Here is a 27,518-nt window from a genome sequence, read left to right on the forward strand (position 1 = left end):
ACCTGCCTTGACTTCAAACGGACCACCTATTTTTCTAAAGGGTAGGAACGGGATTCAGATCCTGCCTAAGGCCCCTCTTCAGGACCGGGGCCCTGACTTCCCACTGCCCTGGCTCCTGACGCTGCCTCTCAGGAAGCACGAGCACGGGAAACAGAATATTGGGGGGGGGGGGGGGAGAAGGACGGGTCCACGGGGACTGAACAATGCAGAAAGAACACCCCCAAAAGGGCCGTGGCCGACTTTGACATTTCAGCGCGGCCGGGCCTTGAACTGACCCGTAATTCCGGAGACTCCCAGCCGGAGGATTTCTACCTGTTTTAACAGCCAACAGGTTTCTACCCCCTGGGCTGCAAACTCAACAAACGCCTATGACCTGGCGCCCCGAACCCAAAGCCGCGCTCTGCACCGAGAGTAAACCCAGCCACCCCCGGGCGACCCCATCCCGCCGAGGGACCCGGCCCGGCTCGGTGGTGCGACCCCAGGGAACAGGTAACCACAGCCCCGTCTCCAGGGCCTGGCGATGACGTCACGCCGCCCCTCTCTACCATCGCGAGACTCTCTTCTCCCTCCCCCAGTTCCCTGCGCTCCCAACCGCCCGCGCCCGCTGCTAAGCAGCGGCGGGGATGGCGAGCCGCGGGGCCGGGGCGGTGACGATAGCAGCGGTCCCGCCATTGGACGAGGAGCCCTGAGGGACAGGCCAGCGCGGTGAACAAGGAGAGACCGAGGCGGGTGGCCCCGAGAGAACGAGGGCAATGGAGGCCAACATGCCGAAGCGGAAGGAGCCTGGCAAGTCCCTGCGCATCAAAGTCATCTCCATGGGCAACGCCGAAGTGGGAAAAGTGAGTACCGCGCTGGGAGGGGCGGGACCTCCCCCCCGCAGCGGGGCGGCCTGCCGATTGGCTGGGAGGGCGGCCACTCAACATCCCGGGGTCCAGCCTCCTCCCCGCCCCTGAGCAGGCCCGGGTCTCCTCCTGGGTGATGCGGCTCCGCGAGGAAAACTCTCCTGACCTTTTTGACCTTTGGGTTGCCACCCCCCCTCCTCTACTGACGTCACTCTCCATAAGAAGGTGTCTCTTGTGGCCTGTAAGCCTTGAATGTACCCCAAAGAGAGTAAGGAGGCCTAGATCCCTGTGGCAGGTCTTAGATACCATGTCTGTGTTCTAGGTGATCCGTCCAGGACTTAGAGGTGGAGAATAAAAGTTTAATTACCTCCAGCGGTGCTTGGGAGCCTAAGGGAACTTACTGGGGTGCATGTGAGGATTTGGATTTATAAAATGTTGCTCTGCAGACATGGAGTCTAGAATCTACATTTCAGTCATGAGATGCTCAGGTGTTTCACAGAGGAGATGCAGTGGATGTCAAGGAGCCTGTGTTGTTTTGTTTTGTTTTGATTTCTGGTAGTGTCATAACATCCATTCTGTCAAAGAAGGCTTTGTGCCACTGCCGTTTTCCATGGTCCTTCTACTGGATATCAGCTACAAGTTCTCCCGTAGTATAGGGGGAAGGGAGGGCAAGAGGGGACCGGAGGTCTTTCCCCAAATTAATTCTGAGACTGCCTCCTCTTGACTCAAAATTATCTCTCCTTCTGGGTGAGTGGAAGCTGTTGCTTAAGAACCTCCCAAGGTCATTAAATCAGTGACTAACACAGGATTAGAACCCGGGTCTTCACACTCACCACCGTGCTCTTTCCATCATTGGATGCTGTCAAAATCAACGCGGAGTAGGATCTACGGGCCAAAAGAGCTGCTCATGGGAGTGTTTAGGCCATTACCCTGCTCACAGTTGATGCTCAGAAAATGTTTATCAGTGTCTTTTCTTTCCATTTAGCGTATCCTGTAATATTTATGTATCTGTCCGTGTGTGTGTATGTAAGTATTAACATAGCATTCATGGAAAGTCAACACATTGAATGGCAAGTGTGTTCTAAGCATTAAAAAGAAAAGAATAAAGCCTCTGCAAGGTTATGTACTAAACTAGCTAAGTGAACATGTATCACTTTTGTAATTTTACTATACTTAATGGTACAGCATTAGAAATAGCCCCAAATGCCCAGTGTCACCACATTTATGTAACATTTTTCCAGAGTTATTAGCCAATGCACTTAGACAAAATAAAATATGAAATACTGGAAAGGAGAAGGCAAAATTATAATTATTTGCTAATGATGATGATTATCTGGAAACCCAAAGAGAATTAAGCTATTAAAAAATTAATAGCTTTACTATATCAAATTATAATTGTTTGGAATATGTAATCAAAAAACTATTTTAATTTATAATAATAACCAAAATATAGTATCTAGGTTTAAACTTAAGAAGAGATGGGACCTATACAAAGAAACATTTCAAACTCCACAAAGGTACATAAAATTACTTAGGCAAATGAAAAGATATACTTTCCTCCTAATTAGGATCACTCAGTATTTTAGAGGTTAGCCCTGGTGATCTAGTGGTTAAGATTTGGTGGTGAGCACCGTGGCCCAGGAACCACACCACCTGTCTGTCGGTTGTCATACTGTGGCAGCTGCGTGCTGCTGTGATGCTGAAAGCTATGCCACCAGTATTTCTAATACCAGCAGGGTCACCCATGGTGGACAGGTTTCACTAGAGCTTCCACAGACTAGGAAGAAGGACCTGGCCACCCACTTCCGAAAAAATTTGCCATAAAAACCCTATGAAAGCAGTGGAACGTTGTCTGATTTAGCGTCAGAAGGTGAGAGGATGGCGCAAAAATATGGGGCAGGGTTCTGCTCTACTGTGCACGGGATCACTAGGAGTCAGCCAACTTGGTGGCACTAACAGCAACAAATATTTTGTAGATGTCAATTCTTTAAAATAATGTACAAATGTAATTCAGTTCCAGTTAAAATACGAATAGGTTTTTCTTCTCTTCAGAACATAATAAAAGGCACCAAAGTCCTTATGAAAAATTAAACATGAGAATGACCAAGAAAATTGTGAACAAAGAAATGAGGGGAGACTAACACTACCAGATATTAAAACATATTTTAAAGTTACCAAGCTTTTCCTATTGATACTGGAAAGAAAGTATAGAGACATCAGTGGAACAGAATGGAGTTCAGAAAAAACCCGAAACACATAAGGAGATTCAGTTTACAACAAATGTAGTAAGTTCACGGGGAAGTAGGGACCATTTAGTAAGTACTGTTGGAACAACTACTTATATTTGGGAGTGGGGTGGAGTCCTATTGCATTCCTTTCTCAAAAGAAATGTTTAGATGGATAAAAGATTTAAATGTAACTTTAAAAAAAATTTTGCCTTAGTCGTAAAGGTAGCACATACTCATTTTAAAGAATTTGGAGAATATAGAAAGATGTAAAGATAAACAATTTTAAGTTAAAAATTAAGGCATCCCCTAGTAAATAATCCTTGAGTCAAATGGCAAATCAAAACACATGACAAAATGACTAGAAAGCAATGAAAAGGAGAGAATCCATACCAAAACCTTCAAGACAAAATTAAAGCTGTAGTCAAAGGAGAATGTGTTATCTTATTCATTTCTAAAAAAGAGAGATGAAACTAAAGGAACTTAATGGTTGCACAACTTTGTGATTGTGCTAAAAATCACTGAATTGTACACCTTAAAAGTGTGAATTTTATGGTACGGTATATCTCAATTTAAAAACTAAAGGAGGACCCGCCCAGTGGCCGAGTGGTTGGGTTCATGCGCTCTGCTTCGGCGGCCTGGGGTTTCGCCACTTTGAAGCCTGGGTGAGGACATGGCGCCACTCATCAAGCCATGCTGGGGCGGTGTCCCACATGCCACAACTAAAAAGACTCACAACTGTGTACCAGGGGGCTTTGGGAGAAAAAAGAAAAACATAAAATCTTAAAAAAAAAAAAAAATTAAAGGAACTTAAGACATTAGAAAAAGGACATGAAATAAACCAAAAGAAAGTGAGAATTCTCTGGAAAGATAAATGAAAAAGAAAAGTGCCTAAAAATCTACTTAAGAAAAATAGAGAAAGAAAAAATTACAAGATTAGTACTGAAAAGGAGACATTATCACGTACTGGATGAGATTAAAACAATGATTAGAGAATGCTACATACAATTCTTTGGAAGCACATTTGAAAATGTAGAGGAAATGGAGGATTTCCTAGCAAAATGTAAATTACCAAAATTGACTGAAAAAGAAGTAGAAAACCCAATTGACCAGTCGCATAAGAAATTAGGAAAGCAATTAAAAGATTTACCTTCCAAAAAGATATCAGAATCAGATGGCTTCATGAATAAGCTTTATTTGAACTTTAGATAACACATAATTTCAGTTACATAAGTTATTCCACAGAAAAGACAAAGGTGAACAGCACCCCAATTTATTATATAAAGTCATGGTAACTTAAATAGCAAAACTTGATATAGTATCAAAAAGAAAAATGCATACCATTTTCACATATACGTAGAGGGGCGTAATTTCTAAATATCTACACATAGAATTCAGCAATATATCAAAATATATAAAAAGGAAATTCACTATTAGCAAGTAGTTTTTTTCCAGGAATGCACACATGGTTCAATATCAAGAAGTAATCAACATAATTTGTTACATCAACTGATTATCTGTACTCGAGAAAATATTTTCAGTACTATAAAGACATTTGATATAATCAAGTAGTCAATCCTAGTAAACACTTTAGGCATAATCAGAATAAAGTGAAACTACTTAAATATGATAAACAATATTTGTTAACCAGCAGCAAATATACCAGATGGTGAAATGCTAAGGCCATTTCCATTAAAATTAGGTACCAAAAGGGATGCTTGCTATTTTCCTTTATTATTCAGCATTGTTTTAGAGGTCCTAGAAATGCAGTAAGAAAAAGAAGATTCCCAAGGGCTCAATCCCCTCTGTGAAGGAACCCTGAAATTTCTCTCTGGTCTTTGTTTACATCCAGTTCAGCTTTCTGCTTCAGCAGTCAACCTCCCCGAAGCCCAGTTCTCAGTGTCCTCTAGAACCTGAAATTTCCTGATGTGCTTACCATCGACTCTTCATGTCAGCCAACTCTGAAGTTTGCCCTAATTCTAGATTTCCAGTTATATTAAATAAATATTTTCCTGCTAAATCAGTTGAATTGGGTTTCTCTTACTTGCAGTCAAAAGTACCCCCATCATGCAATATTGTATATACTTCTCTGGAGGTTGCTTTTCTCTCTTAACAGTAGGTTATGGTAATCCCTCCAAGTTATCTGACACAACTCTACTGGCTCTGTTTTGTGGTTGCATAATAATCCATATCATGCAAGTGTTCTCTATTGATGAGAATTCACTTTGTTTCCAGCTTTTTTACCTATTACAAGCAATGTTGCTATAAATATGCTTGTATGTATATATATCCTAAATACTGGTACTCTAGTTTCTATGGACTAGGTTCCCAGGGGTGCAACTGCTGAGTTGAAGAGCACATTTTTTTATTTTAGTAGCTATTGCCAATTGCTCTTCAAAAATGTCTATTTCTACCAGCAGTATGCAGGCACTCTTTTCCCCAAATCCTTGCCAACACAGTGTTGTCATTCTTTTAATTACTACCAATCTGGTTCGTGAGAAGTAATTTCATTGTGACTTTAATTTGCATTTCACTGACTACAGATGAAGTGAGCATCTTTTCATATGCTTCTTGGACATTTGGATTTGCTCTTCTATGGATTGCCCCATTTATACTCTCTACACATTTTTCTATTGGGTCATGTGTCTTTCTTACCAATTTTTCTGGTTTGGGACCATTAGAGATATTAACTTTTTGCCAGTCGTATGAGTTACAAATATTCACCCCAGTGTGTCATCTTTTAATATTTTTATAGATGTTTTCCCATACAATTGCTTTTATTATTTTTGTTTACATATACTCAGTTATGACTGTCTTTTCTTTAGTGGTTTCTGGGCTTCCTTTTTTGGTTGAAAAGGTTTCCCTAAGGTTGTACATATGCTGCACATTTTCTTCTGATTTTTTTCCCCCTGAGGAAGATTCGCCCTGAGTTAACATCTGTTGCCGATCTTCCTCTTTTTGCTTGAGGAAGATTCACCCTGAGCTAACATCTGTGCCAGTCTTCCTCTATTTTGTATGCAGGTTGCCGCCACAGCATGGCTGCTGTCAAGTGGCGGAGTTCCATGCCTGGGAACCGAACCCAGGCTGCTGAAGTGGAGCTCACCGAACTTAACCACTAGGCCATGGGGCCAGCCCCTCTTCTGACATTTTTGTTTTATTTTTAAATGCTTAACTCAAATTCATGTGTAATTTATTTTTGTATATAGGAAAGTTGAGGACCTAACTTAATTTTTTTCCAGATGTATATTCAATTGTGCCGGTAACATTTTACTAAATAAATCATTCTTTTCCCATTGACTTTTAATATCAATGTCTTTGCTTTTTAAATTTCCTTATATAATGGAATCTATTTCTAGGCTCTCTGTTCTGTTCTATTGACCTACTTGTCTGTCCTTATGCCAATATAATTCTGTCTGGATTGGTTTTTCAGGCTGTATTTTAATATCTGTCAAGCCAAATTCCCTCCTCTTCTACTGCCCCACTCCTCTTTTTAATACTTTGATTAGCTCTTCTCAGATAGTTGTTCTTTCATATGAATTTTAGGGTAACTTAGAAAAAAAGACTCAAACCTATTAAGATTTTCATTGGAACTGTATTAAAAAAAATAAAAGTGCCTAAAGATCTGTTTAAGAAAAATAGAGAAAACAAAAACTTCTTTCCATATTTATGTTATCTAACTTAGCTTAGAAGGTCCCAAGGCCCGGGAGCCCTGTCTCTTTGTGTTACAGAGAGTCGTTATTAATACTGTTATTTAAATGTGTATCTCTTTAAACACTTAGGACTAGTGTTTGAATAGTTTAGTGGAGTAAAAGGACTTCCAGGTCCCTAATCTCATGAATAATTTAGAAAAAGGCTATGTTTATTTTTCTAAGATATCATGAGAGAAAACATTTGAGAAGTGCTTTCAAGCTATAAAGTGTCTTTAAAAGTATAACCTCTTAGCAGTAGTCACTGCAAAGAAATTTTTCCTTCAGTTCACAATAAGCTTATTAAGTACTTTTTAAAGTAACTGTCCTATTTGATTTAGATTGAGGTTCATCAGGAAAGGGTTTGAGCAGAATAAACTCCATTATCAGTACTTCAAGTAAATTGTAAGTTTCATGAATGCTAAGGATTGTTATTAATATACAAGTCGTTCTAAATTGGTTTTTCATTGGCACTGAGCTAACTGCTGCAAAAGATACAAAGAAGTAAAATACTGGTTCTTGCCCACAAGTAGTTTATTGTCTAGCTGAAGAGATAAGATAAATATACACATGTGAAAAGATAATTGATAACAGGCAGTGTATGACTGATGGCAAACACATTATATGTATATATATATATATATATATATATATATATATATATATACGGAATAGATTTTTTATGTAAAGTACTAGAGGAATTCAGATACAGGCAAGATCTCTTTTAACCTGGGTGCTCAGAGTTTGAGCTGGGCCTTGAAGGATAAGTAAGATTTGGAAAGAAGGGAGAAAGCTCATTCCAAATAGAGGGAAAAGTAATGACAGTCAGGAGGTCGGGTGCTGAGAGTTTTGCAGAAATGGAGAGTTTGTATAGAAGAGTTTAGACAGAGAAGACAGATTAGGGCCGGATTATGGAGGACCTTGAATAACGGACAAAGGAATTTAGATTTCGAACTCTGAAGATTCTGAAGATTTAGATTTCAAAGCCTCTGAAGATTTTTTAGTTAGGGAAATGAAATAGTGTCAGTGGTGTGCAATATTGATTAAGTTGGGAGGAAAAGGAAGCAGAAAGACCAGTGAAGAATTTCCTACCGTCGTCTAGGAGGAGATGATGAGGACCTAAACCACTGTGATATCAACGGGCATCGGAATGAGGAGAAAGATGGGAAAAACGTTCAAAAGAAGATTTAGAAAGGCTCAGAATCAAACGTGACTTTGGTATTTTAATCCTCTGTAATTGGGAAAATGGTGCTATTATTAACAGAACTAGGATGTCAGCAGGACAAGCTGTTTTTGTGTATAAGGTTAGCTCATTTTTGGACATGTTGAATTTGCGGTAACAGTGGGACATCTAAGTAGAAACTAGTCTGAGAGATATTTGGAGATTGGTGGTCTTCAAAAGAAAACAGCATAGGATTGAGAACTAAACTGAAAACATACCCATATTTGGTATTAAGGGGAAGAATTTTTAAATAATTTTTCTTTAAAATCTTCACTTTTAGCATTTGTTTCAATTATTTTGTAGTTTTGGCTTTTGAAAATGCTCTCCCTCTCCATGGTGAATGAAGAAACCATAATAAAGAAATGTCGTTATTTTGTGTGTGTTCTCAGAGTGTTTTTACTAAAAGCATGTATTTTTACCTTTTTAGAGCTGTATTATAAAGCGATACTGTGAGAAAAGATTTGTATCTAAATATCTTGCAACAATTGGAATTGACTATGGAGTCACAAAGTGAGTATATTGTTTCTTTGGGCTTGTAAATTACATTCAGAACCTTTGTAAAATGATCTGTCTTGATATAGAGATTCTGAAGATAAATTAAGAAAGATAGGAATAGAGTAAGAGACCTTTACAGATATGTAGTGATCATGTCATCTCTTCCTCGTTGAGCACATCTGTTCGCCAGGCCTCCTGTTAGGTGTGGGGTCTACAGTGATGAGCACTCCGCACAAAGCCTCACTGGTAGATGTGACCTGTCAGGAAACATGTTTCCGTATAAGCAGGTCCTGTTAGCAAGTGTGTTTTTAGAACATTTTGAAATATTCTCTCTAAAGTCTAAATATTATGTGGAAAATTTTCTATCAGGGGACTTCCTGTATTGGTTTATGATCTTTAATAGCCTATTGGAATTTAGCAAAAATGATCTGGGAAGAGTAAAATTGGGTATGAGTGGGGATTTATTTGGAAACTAATCAAGGGTGGGCTGAGCTGGGGGGACAGGGTCACGTTCACAGGAAACAGTACTGCCGAAGCGGAGAACTGGGGGAGACTGCACACCCCCAAAGGCGGGACTTCAGGTGCTCACTATTCTGGCCCCAACTTCCCCTCCCCTTCTCTCTCCTGCATTCCTTTACACACTTTGCTCTCCATGCACACTGAACTGCTATCCTCCTACTTTCCTATCTCGGTGCCGTTATTCATTCTGTCCACCTGAAGTGTCCTTGCCTCTCATCTCTACCTGTCAATCTCTTCAAGGGGTAAAATGCTGCCGTTCCCGTAAGGCCTTCTGAACACCCTGTTTATCAATCAGGAAGCTTTTTGGTTGCAAGTGACAGAAATATTGAAATTCTCTTTGCTATTTATGGTACTTATCATAAATTGCCTTGTGTTATTATTATTATTTGTATATATTTATGTCTCCTGCTAGATTATGAGCTAGCTCCATGAAAAAGGGGCTGTTAGTATAAATTATCTCCAAGTGCTGGGCACAGTGCTTATGCACAGTAGATACTCAGTAAATATTTATTGTTAGGGTAAGATAGATATAGCTAAAGAGAAAGTTTGCAAGATTAGAACGTGAGGGCAACATTCAAGAGGTAGACTGAAGTGGAGGGTCTGTACTTCAGGGCACAGGATTTCATCAATGATGTGGTAGGATATCCTATTTAAACCCGTTTTGTTTTGAATCCATGTAAGTAGCTAATTTATTCCTCTAAGAAGTAAGAATCACCATGTTATGTTATGGAACTGTGGTTTATTCAACAGGCTGTTCTGTTTCTGGCTGAATTTTTTTTGGAAAAGATGATTGTCCTATGGTGAGTCAGGAGGGTATAATCAACAGAAAACCAACTCAAGGAAAAAAAGGGATATTAATCAATTCACATAATCCAATTGCAAGGATGTAGCTGGGCCTCAGAGATGGCTAGAACCAGGGACAGAATATAGCCAGATCATTTCACTACATCTCTCTCTCTCTCTAACTTTTGACTCCCTCTACGCAGCTGCCAGCGATCTCAGGCTCACGTTGTAAATTTTACTTCCAGAGAGAGACCGCAACTAATATCCCAAGCTTAAAAATCCCAGGGAAGGTTTTGATTGTCCAGGGGAGGACAGATACCTTTCCCCAGCTCGGTTGGCTGTGGCCAGCAGGTGGGATCATTAAGATGTCAGAACCCATCTGAACCACACCTGGGAGGAGAAAGTCGGGGATACTCTTTTGGGTAGTCAAAATAATAAGTGCCCATTCCATGCTTACTGTTTTCAATACAGTGAAGCTCAAATTACAGTATCCTTAAGAATTACTTGTGGAGTTTGTAAAGATACAGACTCCTAGGACCTACACTAAGGTTCTGATTTGCTGGATCTGAGGGTGGGGCACAGGAATCTGCATTTGTAACAACCTCTCGTAATTATGATACAGGTGGTTTTCAGGCCACAACTTAGGAAAGCACTACTTTGAGATGATGAATTCTCATTTTTCTTAAGATAATTTCCCCTGTCTAGCTTCTGAGTTTCAATGTGTGAACACAGTTGTGTTACTTCCTCACTTTATAGACTTCAGCTCCATCCCTATTAGCTGCTGTCTTTTTACTGTAAAAATTTCTAATATAAATTGTTATACCAGATCTTCACCAGATGCTCTCAAACTCTGTTATTATTCTGTTTTATTTTGCAGTTCTCACACTCTCTTTTATAAGATGGATCCTGATTTCACAGATGTTAAAATGAAAACAAATGTGCATCTTAGAACAGATGAAATATGGAAGAGAATTCAGGAATGGAGAAATCATGATAAGATGATTAGTGGTTAGCTTGATTTAAATATGCAAGTAATATAAAACAACTGTAGGAATTATGGTTTCAGAACAGAAAGTGGATGTTATAAACTTGGACAAGGGGATGGTGGTAATAGACCAGCCAGGAGGTGTTATAGGGACAATAAGGCAAGTGCTAAAGTCCTTGTATTCCATAGGAGGGAGTCATGTCAATGCTGTCCAAACTGAAACACGTTACTTAAAAAATGTCATGATTCTAATCTGTTAATTGATGGTTAATACTCTCTATTCTTAACCTTAGAGAATATTTTAGGAAATAATATTTCTGTGGTGAGGAAACATTTATATTTAAAACTCAATAATTCCTCCCAGTTCACGTCAGTTTCTTTTTCTTTTGTTAATATAGAGTAAATTTTATGCTTTTTATTTTAAGATAGTATAATCCCATTTTTATAAAAATATTTGTATTTATTAGTCTTATCTATGCATAGAAGAAGTCTACAATGATGTTCACCTATGTTTATGAAGGTTTTTCCTGGGTGATAGAATTTGGGCTAACTTTTAAAATTTCGTTTTTGTATTTTTTCTTTAGTGTTTGAATTATTTACAATGTTTCATTCATTCATTTTCCAATAGTGATTTTTCTTTCCAAAAAAAAGCCTAGAAGCAAATATGCTATGATGTTAACAGTAGTTAATTCTATTACAAATTTCCGTTGTTATCTCTCTTTTTGTTCTTTTCTCTATTTTCAAATTTCTGAGAACAAATTGATCATTGCTCTTGCCCAAATGAAGGTCACAAGAAAATTAAACAAATGTCATTAATAATATATATCTTTGTTACTGTACTGCATAGTAACCAAGCATAACCAGTAGTAATTAAAATGTCTTTCTAAGTGAAATGAAACATTTTATTTTCTTTCATCTCATTCCTACTTGTCCCAAATGAGTTTTTCTTAGCATAGCAGTGGTACCGTTTGTTAGTTAAGGGGTGTGGACTGAAGCGTCCCGAGGTAAGGTGAAGGTAAGTGAGAGTTCTTGTTCCAGTGAGCACAGTGTTCTTAAAATAGGAGGCAGAGTCATCTTCCAAGTTGCTGGCTGTTGTAAAGATTACCTGGAATCAAGAAGAGGCACTAAGAAAGCCTCATTTAAATGTCATATGCATACTCTTCTGAAATTCATAAATGACATAAATGATGTTAATGTGATTGCAGAAACCATGACCTTCTTTGGGATTGTTTCCATTTGAACATTTCAGGGTACAAGTCAGAGACAGAGAAATCAAAGTTAACATCTTTGACATGGCTGGACATCCCTTCTTCTACGAGGTAAGAAAGCCTTTTTGAGAAAACCTATACTAGTATTATCAGTGGGCTTAAGGAAAGATCCTGAATTATCTGAAACAACCAATATTAAAATCATGCATAAAAACAGGTAAATTTAGCTGGTGTTTGTAGCTTCCCTTCTGAGCCCTAACTTAATGGGTATCTGTTGGTCTTTTGTAGTATCCCCTTAAATGGTGGTAGGAAATTTCGGTCCTAAGTAGTCTCAGATGAATCTTGTGGCCGTTCTCTTGTGTTTTTCCTTCCTTGAGTTTTTCATTTTCCCTGTGGAGGCTCTTCACCCTTTTCTAGTTTGGCCATTTCGCTTCTGCTCTTGCCTTTATTATTTCTTCCTTCTGCTTGCCGTGGGTCTATTTTGCCCTTCTTGTTCTAGGATCTTGAGGTGGGAGCTTAGATTATTGATTTGAGACTCTCTTCTTTTCTGAGTATGCGTTTAGTGCTGTAAATCCCCCTCTCAGCACGGCTTACCTGTTTTCCGCAAGTTTTGATATATTGTATTTTCATTTTCATTCATATTTCATTTCATTCATTCAATATGTTTTTTTATTTCCCTTGAGATTTTCTGTTTGACCTATGGATCATTTAAAAGTGTGTTGTTTACTTTCCAAGTGTTTAGAGATTTTCCTGTTATCTTTCTGTTATTGATTTCTGATTTGATTCCATTGTGATAAGAGAACACACTGTATGATTTTGATTCTCTTAAATTTTTTTTTTTTTTTGGATTCTCTTAAATTTTTGAGGGTTTTTCATGGCTTGGGATTTGGTCTACCTTGGTGTATGCTACGTGGGCATTGAAAAGAATGTGTATTCTGCTATTGTTGGATGGAGTATTCTATAAATATTTATTAGATCCTGTTGGTGAGTGGTGGTGTTGAATTCTTTTATATCCTTACTGATTTTCTGTTTAATTGCTCTGTCAATTGCTGACAGAGAGGTGTTGAAGTTTCCAACTATAGTTGTGGATTTGATTATTTTCTCCTTTCAGTTCTGTCAGTTTTTGCTTTACAAATTTTGCAACTCTGTTGTTTGGTGTATACACATTTACCATTGCTATGTCTTCATTATATAATTTTATTATTATATATTTCTCCCTTCTGTCTCTGGTAGTTTCCTTTTCTGTAATGTCTACTTTATCTGATACTAATGTAGACATTTCTGCTTTCCTTTCATTAATGTTTGCATGATACATCTTTTTCTATCCTTTTACTTTCAGCCTGCTTATATCATTATATTTGAAGTGACTTTCCTATAGATAGTAGATAGTTGAGTCATGTTTTTTAATCTATTATGCCAATTTCTGTCCTTTAATTGGTATTTTTAGACCACTTATATTTAATGTAATTATTGATGTATTAGGGCTTAAGTCTGCCAGGGTTGTTTTCTGTTTTTCATTTCTCTGTTTTCTTTTTCCTGCTTTTCTGTAGGTTACTTGAGCACTCTTTGAATTCCATTCTGATTTGTCTATAGTGTTTTTGAGTAAATCTCTCTGCGTAGCTTCATCAGTGGATGTTCTAGTATTACACTATGTAAGTTGTCACAGTCTGCTAGCATCGTCATTTAAACACTTTGAATGCGGTGTAGAAACATTTCCTCCTTTTATATTACTTTGTCGTCCCTCGTTTATAATATAATTGTCTTAAATATTTTCTCCACACACATTTAGCACTACATCGGACAGTGTGCAATTTTTGCTTAACTGTCAAACATACTTTAGAAAACTCAAGAGAGAAGGAAAGCCTATTATATTCACCCATATTTTTGCTTATTCTGTTCTTTTGTCCTTTATTATGTTCCAAGGTTCCTTCTTTTATCATTTCCTTTCCATTCAGAGAACTCCTTTAGCCATTCTTTTAGCATAGGTCTGCTGGCAACAGATTCTCTTAGTGTTCCTTGATTGAGAATGTTTTGATTTCCCCTTCATTCCTAAAGAATATTTTTTCAGGTTATAGGATTCTGGGTTGATATTTCTTTTCTTTTGAAAATAGTATGCTTCTTTCTTTTGGCCTCCAAGATTTCTGATGAGAAATCTGCTATCATTTGAGATGTTTTTTCCCCGCAGGAGAAGTGTCATTTTTCTCTGGCTGCATTCATGATTTTTCCTTCGTCTTTAGTTTTTAGAGGTTTAACTATGATGTGTGTTAGCATGGATTTCTTTGGTTTTTTTTCCTGTTTGGGATTTTCTCAGCTTCTTGAATCTGGAGGTTTATGTCTCTTGCCAAATTTGGGAAGTTTTCAGCCATTATTTCTTTGAGTACCTTTTCGGCCCCACCTGTTTCTCCTCTCCTTCCTGGACTCTGATCTTGTTGTCCCACAGGTCCCTGAAACTCTGTTCTATTTATTTATTTACTTATTTTTGGTTTATTTTCTCTCTATTATTCAGATTGGGTAATTTTTATTGTTTCATCTTCCAGTTCACTGATTCTTTCCACTGTCCCCTCCATTCTGCTGTTGAGCCCAACTGCTAAACTTTTTTATTTCCGTTATTGTATTTTTTGTTAATTTATTTTTCTAAAATTTCCACTCAGCCTTTGCTTGAGTGGGTGGGGTTGGAGAGACAGGCTTTTTCCGAGGCGTGTGGCTGGAATGGAGTGATTATCATCTGAAGTTTTTGTCTTGCAAGTCTGCTTCTTTCCTGATTCTTTGGCTGAAGAGAGCAGGATTTTGTCGGGCTTTTATTTGTCTGCATTCACTGGCATTTCCAAGTAGTACTTCTTCAGCTTGGTTATATAAAGCAAAAGAAAATCCAGGAAACTCGCCGTTATGTTGTTCCTTGGGTCCTGAGGTCCCTAGTTTATCTGGCTCCCTCTCTCCACCTTCCAGAGTCTTCTTATCTATGTTTTTTTGTTTTTTGCTGAGGAAGATTCACCCTGAGCTAACATCTTTTGCTAATTTTCCTCTTTTTTATGTGAGCCGCCAGAGCATGGCCACTCATAGACAAGTGGTGTAGGTCCACGCCCAGGGACCAAACCTAGGCTATGGAAGCGGAGCATGCTGAACTTAACCACCAGGCCACGAGGGCTGGCCCTCTTATGGATGTTTTATATATAATATCCAGGATTTTCACTCGTACTTAGCAGGAAGAATTGGGAAAAGTAAATCTACTCCATCTTCCTGAAGAAAATATAACTTTTAATGGCTGTATAATCTTCCATCTTGTGAATATACCCAAATATTTATGTAAAATGAATTTGTTTTAAAGCCGAAGGCTTATAGTGGGTTAAATCAATTTCACAAGCATAGAATAATACCAGTGAAAAACGCGTGGAGGGTCTGGGTGACCACAAGTTTGACATAGATTCTAACCACCAGAAATGTTACCATAAATCTTAGATTATATCAAAGTCATCTAAATGGAGACTTAGAAGATGCCTGAGAATTAACATGGTCCAGACTGCTGCCCATTGTAGGATTTCTTTCTTCAGCCTTCCTGATTGATGGCCATCTTTCATTCACCAGATACTATGCCAGTTTCTATGCTGGAAGCAAAATACACAGCCCCTGTTCTCATGGAACATAAATATGTCAGAGAATATGTTAAACAAGTGACACAATGCTTGGGAGCACTTAATACCCCGACCTAGCTTATCTGGAAGGTCAGGAAGTCCTATTGAAGGAAGCAACATTTAAACTGAGTATTGATGGATAAGTAAGTGTTATGCAGGTTGGTGGGAATCCAGGGACAATATGATACACAGGACAGTTGTGACTGGTGCAGACTGTAAGAATTTGGAGAATGACTGTCTCTAATGACGGGGTCTCACTGCCTCACTGGTTAATCCCTTACAGTGCTAAACACTAGATTAGCAGCTTCTCCCTTAGAAAGGCCCCCTTCCTTTGACTTTCACCTCTGATTCTGGCCTTGTTTTTGAAGCAATATAGACTGAGTCTCTGCTTCTCCAGGAGAGCCTTTCTACTATTTGTTAATTTGCTCCTTTCCAGGTAAAACATTTTTTTATTCCTGTCTCAGCTAGACCTATCAGCATCCTTTGTGGATAATCTCTAGTTAGCAAATAGGAAGCTGAGAACTGAACTCAACTTTCCAGATACTAACTAGTGAAAAACACTGAGTGTTCTGTTACTTTCTATCATTAGACACTAGGCTCCTATTAATGCAACCTGAAATTGCAATTACTTTTGTTCAGCAGCTCATAAAAATAGAAGTGTAATTAATAGAAGCCCTTGAAGTCACCACTTCCGAAGTACCTTTTCTCCTATATAGCCTTGATCTCTCGTTTTTGTCAAATATTTGCTGTCCGTAACCGATTTCTCCTTTTTGACAAGACCAAAGCCATCGTCTTCTTTCTAAGCCCAAGCTGACCAAAGTATACCTTTGCTCGGGACACACCTAGGGCAGTGGCCACAGCCATTCTTATGATCCCTGGCTTCTATTTGAGGCTTCTCCTGTCACCAGTCCTTTTGACAGTTTTCCTCAAAGGGCCTGCTGAGAAAGGACGGTCCACTTAGTATGTGAGATACTGTCAGAGGCAGGTGTCAAAGAAGGGACTGCCGAGGGAGTGGTGGGGCTGTATCTGACCGCTGATCTTGTTTCTCCCATGCACACAGCTGAATTCTGGGGTTTATTGGTATGAGTTAGAGAGTCCATAGAAACTTTCTGAGGCCTGAGTGATGTTAAACTATAGGTTTCTCTAACCTACAAGCTAGAAAGTTTGCCATCTCTGCTTTAAGAATTAAATAATCCCAATTCCCTTAGCATCGTATTTAATTAAACTTTGGATGGAGCAAGTCTGCCAGGACTAACCTTAGAAAGTGGTTTTGGGAGACAAGAATAATAGAAGTGTAGGCGGCCAGTAAGACGTCTGCTTTGACCTTTTCATTTTACAGATGAGGACACTACGGCTTGAGGTAGTAAAATACCTCATTCAAGATTACCTGGGTAGCTAGTCACTGAACCCAGACTTGAATATGAGTCCCTTGAAAGAGAAATCCATTGAGCTTGCTTAAGTCTCTTTTTACACGCCAGTCTCCCTCTGGACAGCATGATCTGCATTTTGAAATTCTTTCTTTTTCCCTTTGGCCTCTACTTTTGTTCTCTACTAGAAAGCACATCCAGCCATTTGATTAAACAAATATGCCTCAAATACTTACATCTGCTAGGCCCAGCGAGTGGCACACAGGGATGCCTCAAGATGCTTGCCTTCACGTTGCTCACGGTCTAGTGGGGAAGACAACTGGACATGCTACTGACTGTGAAACCAGACAGGAAGTGACATGAGCACTATCAGAAATACGAGATGCTGTGGTATTCCAGGGGACATAGAGATTACATTCTGTTTTGCAGGCGTATGAGATTAGATGGGGAGGAATTGGACAGAAAAAGCCGTGTGAAAGATACAGTATTATAGCTAGACCTTGGAAGATTAAAGACAAAGAGGTGTCTGTTTCCAGATGGACTTACAGAGGCATAGGGCAAGTTTGGGGGAAAGAGAGATTGTCGGTTTGAAGTACAGGGGATAGTAGGAGGGTAAGACTAGGAAGTTGGTGGAGGACCGATCAGATACCATTGATGTCAATTAAAAGAGTTTGAACTTGAGGAGGTTGGCAGTGGGGAGACACTAAAGAATTTTTGAACCAGGGCTTTAAAAAGATACATATGCACAGTGTATAATGTTGCTAGGGGATTGCTTGGAAGACTCTTGCAGCAGTGCAGTCAAGAGATAATGTTAGCAATAAAAATGGAAAGGAAGTGAGAGGTTCAAGAAACATGGCAAAGGTGGCTTCTGCAGGATTGTTTGAAACTGCTGAGCAAAGGGACAGGACAGCTGCAGCAGTTAACACCAGGCTTTCAAGCTGAATGACTCAGATGAGTATGTGCTAATTTCCTTCACTGGAAGTTCAAGAGAAGGAAGAGGTTAGGAAAGAATAAGTTGGAGGGTTTCATGTTGTTCATATTGAATTTGAGATTCCAACAGGACCTTGAGCTGCAAGAGTCTAGAACTAATTGGAAATGCGTGTCTGGAAGCACAGATGAAAGGACTCATCTTGGAGGTTCTCACAATTAAAACTGTGCAAGTGGTTGATTTTGCTGAGTTGGGAGGAAGGATTAAAAAAGAAAAGATGAGGGCCCAGGACAGGATTTGGGTAATTGTGGTGGCAGACTGGAGTGGGAGCAATGGACAGAAGAGGAGTTGGTGAGAGATCAGTTAGGGACCTGGAGAATGTGGTGTATGGGAGCCAAGGCAGCTAGAGTTTCAGGAAAGAAGGGGGAGCCCTGTTTCAACTCCCGCAGGAGGGCTAAGGACCGTGAGTGCTGAGGGGAACCGACTCACTCTAGTCATCATGGTGAATTCTTTCTGATTCTGTTGGTTTTAATATTAGGGGATAGCTTCTTAAGTTCCTACGAATTAATAGGTACTTACATTCTTGGTCCAGGTATCTATCTATGCTCAGAAACCTATAGACACTTCCTGCCTGACGTGTAGATGCCTTCATTTCTTACAACATATCCATTGTGAGTCAGAAGACGTACTGGAATTTTCTGAAAAGAACGTGTCATACGTGGCCTCTGTCAAGGTTCTTACTGGAATTTTGGCCTGAAACTCCCAATTTGTCAAAGTTGCTCTTCAGTCATCCAGCCTGTCATTGCCTCTGTCACTTTAGTGTGCCCAGTACTTCATGCTGCCTCTTCCCAGAATTGTAGACATGCCCCAGCGGCGAGTTGCCATTTCCAATGAAAACATCAGAGGAGGACAAGCAGAGAATGCATGCAAGGAAGCAAGGGAGAAGGTTCCAATACACATTGTTTTCCAGGCACCTTTTAGGTGCTTTGCCTTCATTATTTCACTTAATCCTCATAATAACCCTGTGAAGTAAGTAGTAGTATCCCCATTTTACAGATGAGGAAACTGAGACACAGGTTAAGTGACTTGCCCAAGATCACACAACTGGTGAGTACATGTGAACCCAGATCTGTCTGACTCCAGAGCCTGAGCTCTTTTCTGCTGCATTGCACAGAGGCTCTGAGTTTGGAGTTCTGAAGCTGGTGTCCAGATCAGGAGTCACTGGGGAAGCTCTGCCCGGCATCCTGGGGGAAGCCAGCTTTGGGATGCGATACTTAAATGGCCGTACCTCTCGCTGATACTTGGGTCACTTAGTTCTTTTTAATTTTTCACTCACCTTCCTACTTTCTCCTAAGAAGAACTTTATAATCTGTGTTCTTTTAAAGCCTACCAACAACAATTACAGATTGATTGCCTCTGGGGGAGTCGAACTGGAGGTGAGGAGGGATGGGGCAGGAGGCTGCTGTTTCCATTACAAGTCCTGCTGTGCTAATAGGGTTTTGTTTTGTTCTTTATGATACTTTCATTTTGTAAAAGGTCCTCTAAAGACCAGCACATATTGACATACAATAGTAAATACTATGAATACACAAAAGAATACACTTTGCTAAGTTAATGACTGTGAGGTGTATTTTTGTAAAATCAGAAAACCTACATTTTGTGCATCCGTTCTTTTGTGTGAAGGTTCGTAACGAGTTTTACAAGGACACACAGGGTGTGATACTGGTCTATGACGTTGGGCAGAAAGACTCCTTTGACGCCCTTGATGCATGGCTGGCAGAAATGAAGCAAGATCTTGGACCTCATGGAAACATGGAAAATATTGTCTTTGTGGTGTGTGCCAACAAGGTAATTGCTTTGGAAATGGTATGCTCAACTTTCTAGATTCATTATGGGAAGACTACAGCTCTGAGTTCTGGGGAATAAATAAAAAGAAAAGAAAAATTCTTTATTCTGTAATATAGGAATCAACAGCTTTGCAAAACATATGTCCCTAAAATAAATAAAATAAGCAAAACCTGGTATATCAGGATTTTTGTCCATTTTTTTTCTGGTGTCTTACTTGGGGAAGGATACTGTGACTGAGCAGGAGAGGTGGGTCCTGATTATCACGCTCTGACCTGATTGGAGGAGGGGCCATAGTCAGGTGAAATGAGCACTATGGGAAGGTGTGAGAAGAAGCCCATGGCCCCTTGAGTGGGGCAGATGTCATGCAGCCAGCCTTCACAGAGGGGAGGGGTAGAGTTTTCTCCCGGGATAAAGTGGGAAATGCAGTTGCAGGCGCTTGTTGTTTTGCCACGGAAAATCAGTCCGCATTCAGTATTAGTAATTTTTTGGCCCTTTTCCTCCTGGTAATTTGATGTACTAGCGCTGGGGTTCATTTGAGAATAGTATTTGCCTCAGTGAAGGATTGACACAGACCTCACTGGGCCTATTCTAGTGGGACAAGGTTGAAATCTTCCCTCTGCCCCATAACTTTCTATTTCAGATCGATTGTACCAAGCACCGCTGTGTTGATGAAAGTGAAGGGCGTCTTTGGGCCGAAAGCAAAGGATTCCTGTACTTTGAAACTTCAGCACAAACCGGAGAAGGAATCAACGAGATGTTCCAGGTAACCTAGCATTTTGTTATTTTAGAGTTTGTGTCAAGGCTGACGATGCCAAATTTTAGTTTAAATTATGAGAAGCAAAAAAGTAGCAGGAATTTCTCATTAGAATAAGCTCTTTCTTTCCAGAAGCTGGTGGGAAAGAGAGAGAAAAGAGAATGAATGTGTGTGTCTGTGTGATATCTGTCTGCTGTTATTTTAGCCCAGACTTGGCTGATCATCAGAATTACTTGGGGAGATTCTTCCAAATACAGATTACTGGGCTCCAGATCTACTGGAAGCTTAATGTTGTGCTGGAACCCAGGAATCTGTATTTTGAAGAAGCTCTCTAGGTTAGTCATCAAGTTTAACAACATTTATTGTACACTTACTTAAGTGGGACAAAGATTTTCTTCAGAGCTACCTTTGGTTACATTTGTATTCATAATCAAATGGAAGCATTACTTTGGCAAAATTGCCTCGCCATAGCTAGTATAATCCTATATTCTAGACCATGGGGGTGCAATTAGAGAGTGGGAGACTGTTATTACAGAATCCAGCCAGTCACACATAAAAATTAGGTCTTACCAGTCAAGAATATGAGTACGAGAGAAGGATGTACTCATATCACAACCTGAATAGATGGTCACTTTTTAAAACTTACTAGTCTTGAATAATTTTAAGGAGAGGAGGCTATTTCAACAATCAGTTATAAAGTCAAGTCAATTCTTAATTATAGACACATTTGGAAGTAAGTCTTGGCATGAATAATGCATTTTTTTCTTGTGAATATATCTCATATTTTGGGAATTTTTAGCATTTCAAATAATGTAGCTATACTATAAAGAGTTGTTCTTAATTACTGAGTGGGATTTTATTTAATCTTTTATGCTGAATTTCCCTCTCACAAGATGTCACCCCTCCTACCAGAAGACAGGTTTCATCCTTGGCTGACAGGCTGAATTGGGCATCAGTAGCTTCTATTTCAAGAATAGAAGGTTGATGTTGCTTTGCCATGTTTTTAGTCTTTTGAGTACGTAGACCTATGTTAACTCGTACCTATGTATGTGCAATAATGACATTTAACCATTTGAATAGTATTGTATAATTCTGGAGGAGTTTGCATGTTTCATCTCATTTGAGACTCTTAACAATGTGTGACAAGTATTATTCTCATTTCAGATATGAGGACATCTAAAAGTAGTAGTTATTTGTCCAAGAGGTATAAATAATAACTGTTAGGGACGGCCTGGTGGTGCAGCGGTTAAGTTCGCATGTCCCGCTTCTCGGTGGCCCAGGGTTGGCCGGTTCAGATCCCAGGTGGGGCATGGCACCACTTGGCAAAAGCCATGCTGTGGTAGGTGTCCCATATATAAAATAGAGGAAAATGGGCATGGACATTAGCTCAGGGCCAGTCTTCCTCAGCAAAAAGAGGAGGATTGGCAGTAGTTAGCTCAGGGCTAATCTTCCTCAAAAAAAAAATAATAATAATAATAACAATAACTGTTAGAGGGTCAGTTTCTTTCAGCGCTTTAAAGATATTGGTCCATTCTCTTCTGGCCTCTATTGTGTCTCATGAGACATTAGTACCCGTTCTTACTCTTGTTCCTTTGTACGTGATATGTCTTTTTCTTCCCCCTAGCTATGCCAAGAGTTTCTCTTTATCTTTGGTTTTCAGTCATTGTGCTATGTACCTAGGTGTGGTTCTCTTCATATCTATTTTACTTGGGGTTTGTTGAGTTTCTCAAATTGGTAGGCAGGTGTTTTTCATCACATTTGAGAAGTTGGGTTTTCTTTTTTACTATTATTTATTCCAATTTTTCTTTGGCCCTGTTCCCACTCTCTTTTCCTTCTGGGACTCCAATTACATGTATATTAGACCATTTGATTTTGGCCCCTCATCCTTGAGGCTGTTTATTTTTCTTCCATTTTTTTTCTCAATTTTTCAGACAACATAGTCTCTCTTGATCTGGCTTCAATCTGCTGTTAAATCCACTGAGTAAATTTTCCAATTCCCCATACTTTTCAGTTCTAGAATTTGTATTTGGTTCTTTTACATGGCTCCCAGTTCTCTGCTGAGATCCTCTTATCTGTTCACTTATTAAGAGCATATTTTCCTCTAATTCTTTGAACATGTTTTCCTTTACCTATTGGAAATATTTATAATAGCCGCCTTAAAGTCGTTGTCCAATAGCTGAACCATCTTGGGTTCATTTTCTCTTGACTACTTTTTTCCCTGACTATGGATAACATTTTTTTTGTAGAGTAGTGACTTTTGATTGAACACCAGACATTGTGGAGACTCTAGATTCTTTTATTTTCCTCAGAAAAATGTTGATTCTTGTTTCCACAGGTAGTTTAATTACTGGAAACTTACATTGAACTTCTGTAGACTTGATTTTTTGCTTTGATAGCAAGGATCTGAAGGAAGCCCAAAGTGTTTCCCGAGCCCTTCTGATTTGGCAGGACTCAGCCTCCAAGTTCTGTCCCTCGTGCAGATCTTGTCAGCTCTTGGGTTTAGGTTTTGTTAGGATGAGTCTAATTCCTAAGGCATAGCCGTTGTGTGGTGTCTCAGCTGGATGCTGGGGGTATTAATGAGGTGTTAAGGCAGTCTCTCCACTCTGGCAAGGCCAAGCTCCAGTGTCCCCGGGACAGCTCTTCCCCTAGCACCACTAGACTTCCAGTACAGCAGCTCTGTTCTCAACCCCATGGTAGCTGTTATCTGCTAGGTCTCAGATTATCTCACCCTGTGTCTGTATAGCCTAGCCCTCAGCTACAAACTAGTGGGGAACTCCCACATGGGTTCTGGGGCCCAACTCTGCAGAGTTCCTCCTCTCCAATGCCCTGCTCTGGCATATCCTCTAGCCGTCTAGCCACTAGCATCCTCAAGCTCTGGTCTCTGCCTCCTTGGCTCAATGGGACTTTGTGTCTGCTCAGACTCCAACTCTCTGTGACATGATCAGGAAATGGACTCCAGGTAGAAAGCCAAGGAGCAATCTTACACTTGCTGTTGTCTACTGCCTGAAAATAGTTACCTTATATATTTGTCCACTTTTGTAGTAGTGTGTGGCAGGATGTCTAGTTCAGTACCCGTTACTCCATCATGGCTAGAACTCAGACATGGAATTTAGACAGACTTTTGACTTCACTTTTGGTGTTCTGTGTACCACAGTACAGCTGATCTTCTGTAACCATGTGTGTTATGAGAGAATACTTGGGCTTTCAGAAATCTGTGTGTTTATATTTAGGTTAACTTATAGACTAGAAGAAAACTTTCCTGATACATAGCACAAGCAAACATCTGTGAATTGTGATCCCTTTTAGGTGCTTTTATCCTGTTAGATAAATCTTGGGTAGGCTAATGAATAAATTAGTCTGGTTTTTTTTTTTTTTTTTTGAAGAAAAGGGCCAACAGAGTGTAATAAAACTATTCTGTAAGTAAGCACTTAGAAGTAGTGCTTTCTTGCTGGTTCAATTATAATAAATATTTTCTTTGTTTCCTATATATTTAATAGACACTTTATGTCAGGAAAGAACTTGGTTTTGTCTTATTCACATTGTTAATAGAGAGCAATTTAAGATAGACCAAAACCAAGTCAATACTGCTTTTGTCTTGGTATCTAGTGGCTTTTCCTATGACACCCCTTCTCACATGTCAAGGCTTCTTATCTAGGTTGTCAAGTTGATTAGCTGTTATTGGAGATAAGAAAGAGGAGTCTAAGAGAAAGATAAAACTTTCAGACAATAATAAGAACTATAAAAATATCTGGAAAAGAATAGGAAGAGATTTAAAAAGAAATGGAGGGAAAAGGATATATTTCTATCTAAAAGCAGCTATAGTACATTAAATTAGTATTTTGAGTGAAGTTATTCAACAACAAGCAGTGCACAGATCGTGAAATAGGAGCAAGATCAAAAAATACTTTTCACGTTGAAAAGCATCATAAAAAAAGGCAAAGAATATGAACAGTTTACAGAAAAAGAAACAGCTGATAAGCATATAAAAAGATACTCAATTTCACTTACAATTAAAGCAGTGTGAGTCAAAACTGTGAGATACACATCAGATTGGCAAAAGTGAAGAAGGACTATAATGTCCAATATTGACGAGGGTTTGGGGAAATAGATGCTCTCATACCCCGTGATGGACGTGTGATCTGGTACAGCACTTTTGTACAAAATTTGTCAAAATCCAAAATTAAAATGCACATGCTCTCTTTTCAATAGTCCTTCTTCTAGGAATTTATCCTAAAACAGTATCCCTACAAGTGTGCAGAGATATATACACAGAAAGGTATTCATCAAAGCACTGTTTGTAGTAGCAAACAAAGGGAGACCGTTGACTTGTCCAAGAATAGGGAGTTGGTTAAATGACATGGGACAGTCACACGGTAAAATACTCAACAGTCATTAAAAAAGATGAAGAGGGCCAGCCCAGTGGCGCAGCGGTTAAGTTCAGATGTTCTGCTTTGGTGACCCAGAGTTCGCCAGTTCGGATCCTGGGTGCAGACCCATGCACCGCTGGTCAAGCCATGCTGTGGTAGGCATCCCACATATAAAGAAGAGGAAGATGGGCACGGATGTTTGCTCGGGGCCAGTCTTCCTCAGCAAAAAAGAGGAGGATTGGTAGTGGATGTTAGCTCAGGGTTAATCTTCCTCAAAAACAAAACAAAACAAAAAACAAACAAAAAAGGACAAAGCAAGTGTCTATATGCAGCTAGAGAAATATTCCAGGGTTCATTATTATGTGAAAAAAATGCAAGGTGCTAAGCAGTGTGTTTAATCTACTCTCTTTTATGCAAATGTTTAGCGTATGGATGTGTGTATGTACTGGTGTACTGATAGAAAATTTTTCTGGAAGGATACCCAAAAAAATATCAAAAGTGGTTTCCTCAAGGAGAGGAACTTGAAGGGTAGGGAAACATAGTTTTCATTTTACACTCTTCTTTACTATTTGAATTTTTCTAACAGTGTTCATCTGCTACTTTTTAACCTCAAGTATAGTTATCTGAGAGTAGGATTATAAGCCATTTAAATTTTATTCCTTGTACTTTTTGTGTTTAAATAGATATATTTAGAAGGAAAAAAATTCTTCCAAAGTACGTATTTGCTTTATCATGAATTTTAAGAGTTTTTGGAATATATTAAAATTCTTTAAGTTGATGCTTAAAAGCAATTCCTATTTTCACAAAATGAGTTCTACTCTGGGTTGTGTTTTCTTTTTGCAGACCTTTTATGTATCCATAGTTGATTTATGTGAAAATGGCGGGAAACGTCCCATCACAAATAGCAGTGCTAGCTTCACCAAAGAACAAGCAGACACCATTCGCAGAATTCGGAATAGTAAAGATAGTTGGGACATGTTGGGAGTCAAACCCGGGGCCTCAAGGTAAGCAGTGCTCTGGGGTGTCAGTGCTGAGTTCCATGACAGAGAAAGACTCAGTCGTCAAAATCATAGGTGCACTGTATCTTCTTGTAATTGGCTAGAAATATGAGGGTGTGTGGAAATAGATTAGATTAATTAATAACACTCCTTTACTGAATTAACTGAATACCAAAGAAACAAAATAGAGGGCACAGTAGCCTGATAAGGGAACCATGTAGCGTATATGCATGAATACTTTCTGAAATCGTGTGCTGTGCTTTTGTTTAGTAAGAGCCTTGAAGCTAATGTAACTTTAAGAAAATACCTTATAAAAGAGAAACCTTAAATCATAGAATTTTAGAGAAGGAAAGAATATTAGCAATCAACTTGTCCAAACATTTCGTTTTATAGGTGGGAAAACTGGGACTCAGTGAGACTAAACACACGTCCAGGGACCCCAGGAGTTAGGGGGAGACATTGGTTCTTGACCCTGAACACTGTGTCTGCCTTTCTCCGTTTCTGTCTTTCTCTCTCAGAAATTCTGCTAGTTCCTCATCTTTATGTATTTATGTTAAATTATTTTAGCCAAAAGAATTATTCAGGAGAAAAAGAAATACCATCGTTACTCTTTGTTGCTTGTGCAAGAATAAATGATTATTCATTATGGTTATATCACTTTTTCCCCCAGTTTTATTGAAATATAATTGACATACAGCACTGTGTGAGTTTAAGGTGTACGACATAGTGACTTGACTTACATATATTGTGAAGTGATTACCACAGTGAGTTTAGTTAACATCCATCATCTCATATAGATAAAAAAGAAAATGAAAGTGAAGTGTTTTTTTCCTTGTGATGAGAACTCTTGGGATCTGCTCTCTTGCTAACTTTCAATGGTTATATAACGTTAACGGTGTACGACTACTCTTACCATGAATATTATAATTTATAAGGTTCTCAGACCTTTCCATTTTGCTCCACAGCTTTCCTCCACATGCTTCTCCCTTTCTACTTTTTCACCTTGATTCCCACAAAAGAGAAAAGTATGTCTTGAAATTACCTCGTCAGCATCAACAGCATTAGGTATCTCTTCTCCATTTTGGTTTCATAGCATATATCTTCAAGTCCAGAAGGAAAGAGGGGAGGGGATGAGGAAGTCAGTTATTAGTCACCCTTGACTTGCCAGGATGCTTTAAACATGTGAAGGAATTCAGATGACCTCATGTATATAGCACAAAGTTAACTGGTGTCTTTTAAATGTCCTTTTACACTTCTGTAGTCTCATTCTAAATTCTTCCGTTTCATCACCAAGGGATATTGGCTCTAAAACTAATAAACTATTACTTTACATATTAATTAACTTAGAACAATATTTGTTAAAAAAAAAAAAAAGAAACTTCTGATTCCTTATTTATTCACTGTAGTTAACTGGAATCTACCAAAATCCACAAAACCTCCATAAGTTCCATATCCTTGACCAAAGTAAACACATACTTTTCTTATCTTTGTTTCTCTGAGTCTATCAAACTCATTTTGTATGGCACTGAGCACATTTGGAAAAAACCTAAAAACATTTTTTTTGAGTTATAGAGAGTTTTACTATTCTTGAACTTTAAGAAAATCTTCATCTTCAGTAGAATTAATATATTTGTTACACACCTGACTCAGTCTTTTTCTCCA

General features: G+C 39.0%; 1 protein-coding gene across 2 annotated transcripts in view; it reads left to right on the plus strand.

Moving 5' to 3' along the window:
• The first annotated feature begins 568 nt into the window (after window positions 1–568).
• Window positions 569–27,518, plus strand: part of DNAJC27 (DnaJ heat shock protein family (Hsp40) member C27) — a 32,615-nt gene continuing 5,665 nt past the window's right edge. The window contains exons 1-6 of one of the 2 annotated variants that reach the window (XM_014856957.3): window positions 569–839; window positions 8,403–8,485; window positions 12,007–12,076; window positions 19,573–19,737; window positions 20,378–20,500; window positions 25,702–25,862. In XM_014856957.3, coding sequence (XP_014712443.1) covers window positions 753–839; window positions 8,403–8,485; window positions 12,007–12,076; window positions 19,573–19,737; window positions 20,378–20,500; window positions 25,702–25,862 — 689 coding nt within the window. In that variant the 5' untranslated portion in view covers window positions 569–752. The remainder of the gene's footprint in view (window positions 840–8,402; window positions 8,486–12,006; window positions 12,077–19,572; window positions 19,738–20,377; window positions 20,501–25,701; window positions 25,863–27,518) is intronic. The other variant, XR_001400557.3, reaches the window with a different exon arrangement.

This window comes from Equus asinus, chromosome 6, assembly GCF_041296235.1.
Source record: "Equus asinus isolate D_3611 breed Donkey chromosome 6, EquAss-T2T_v2, whole genome shotgun sequence".
NCBI classification, from domain to species: domain Eukaryota; kingdom Metazoa; phylum Chordata; class Mammalia; order Perissodactyla; family Equidae; genus Equus; species Equus asinus.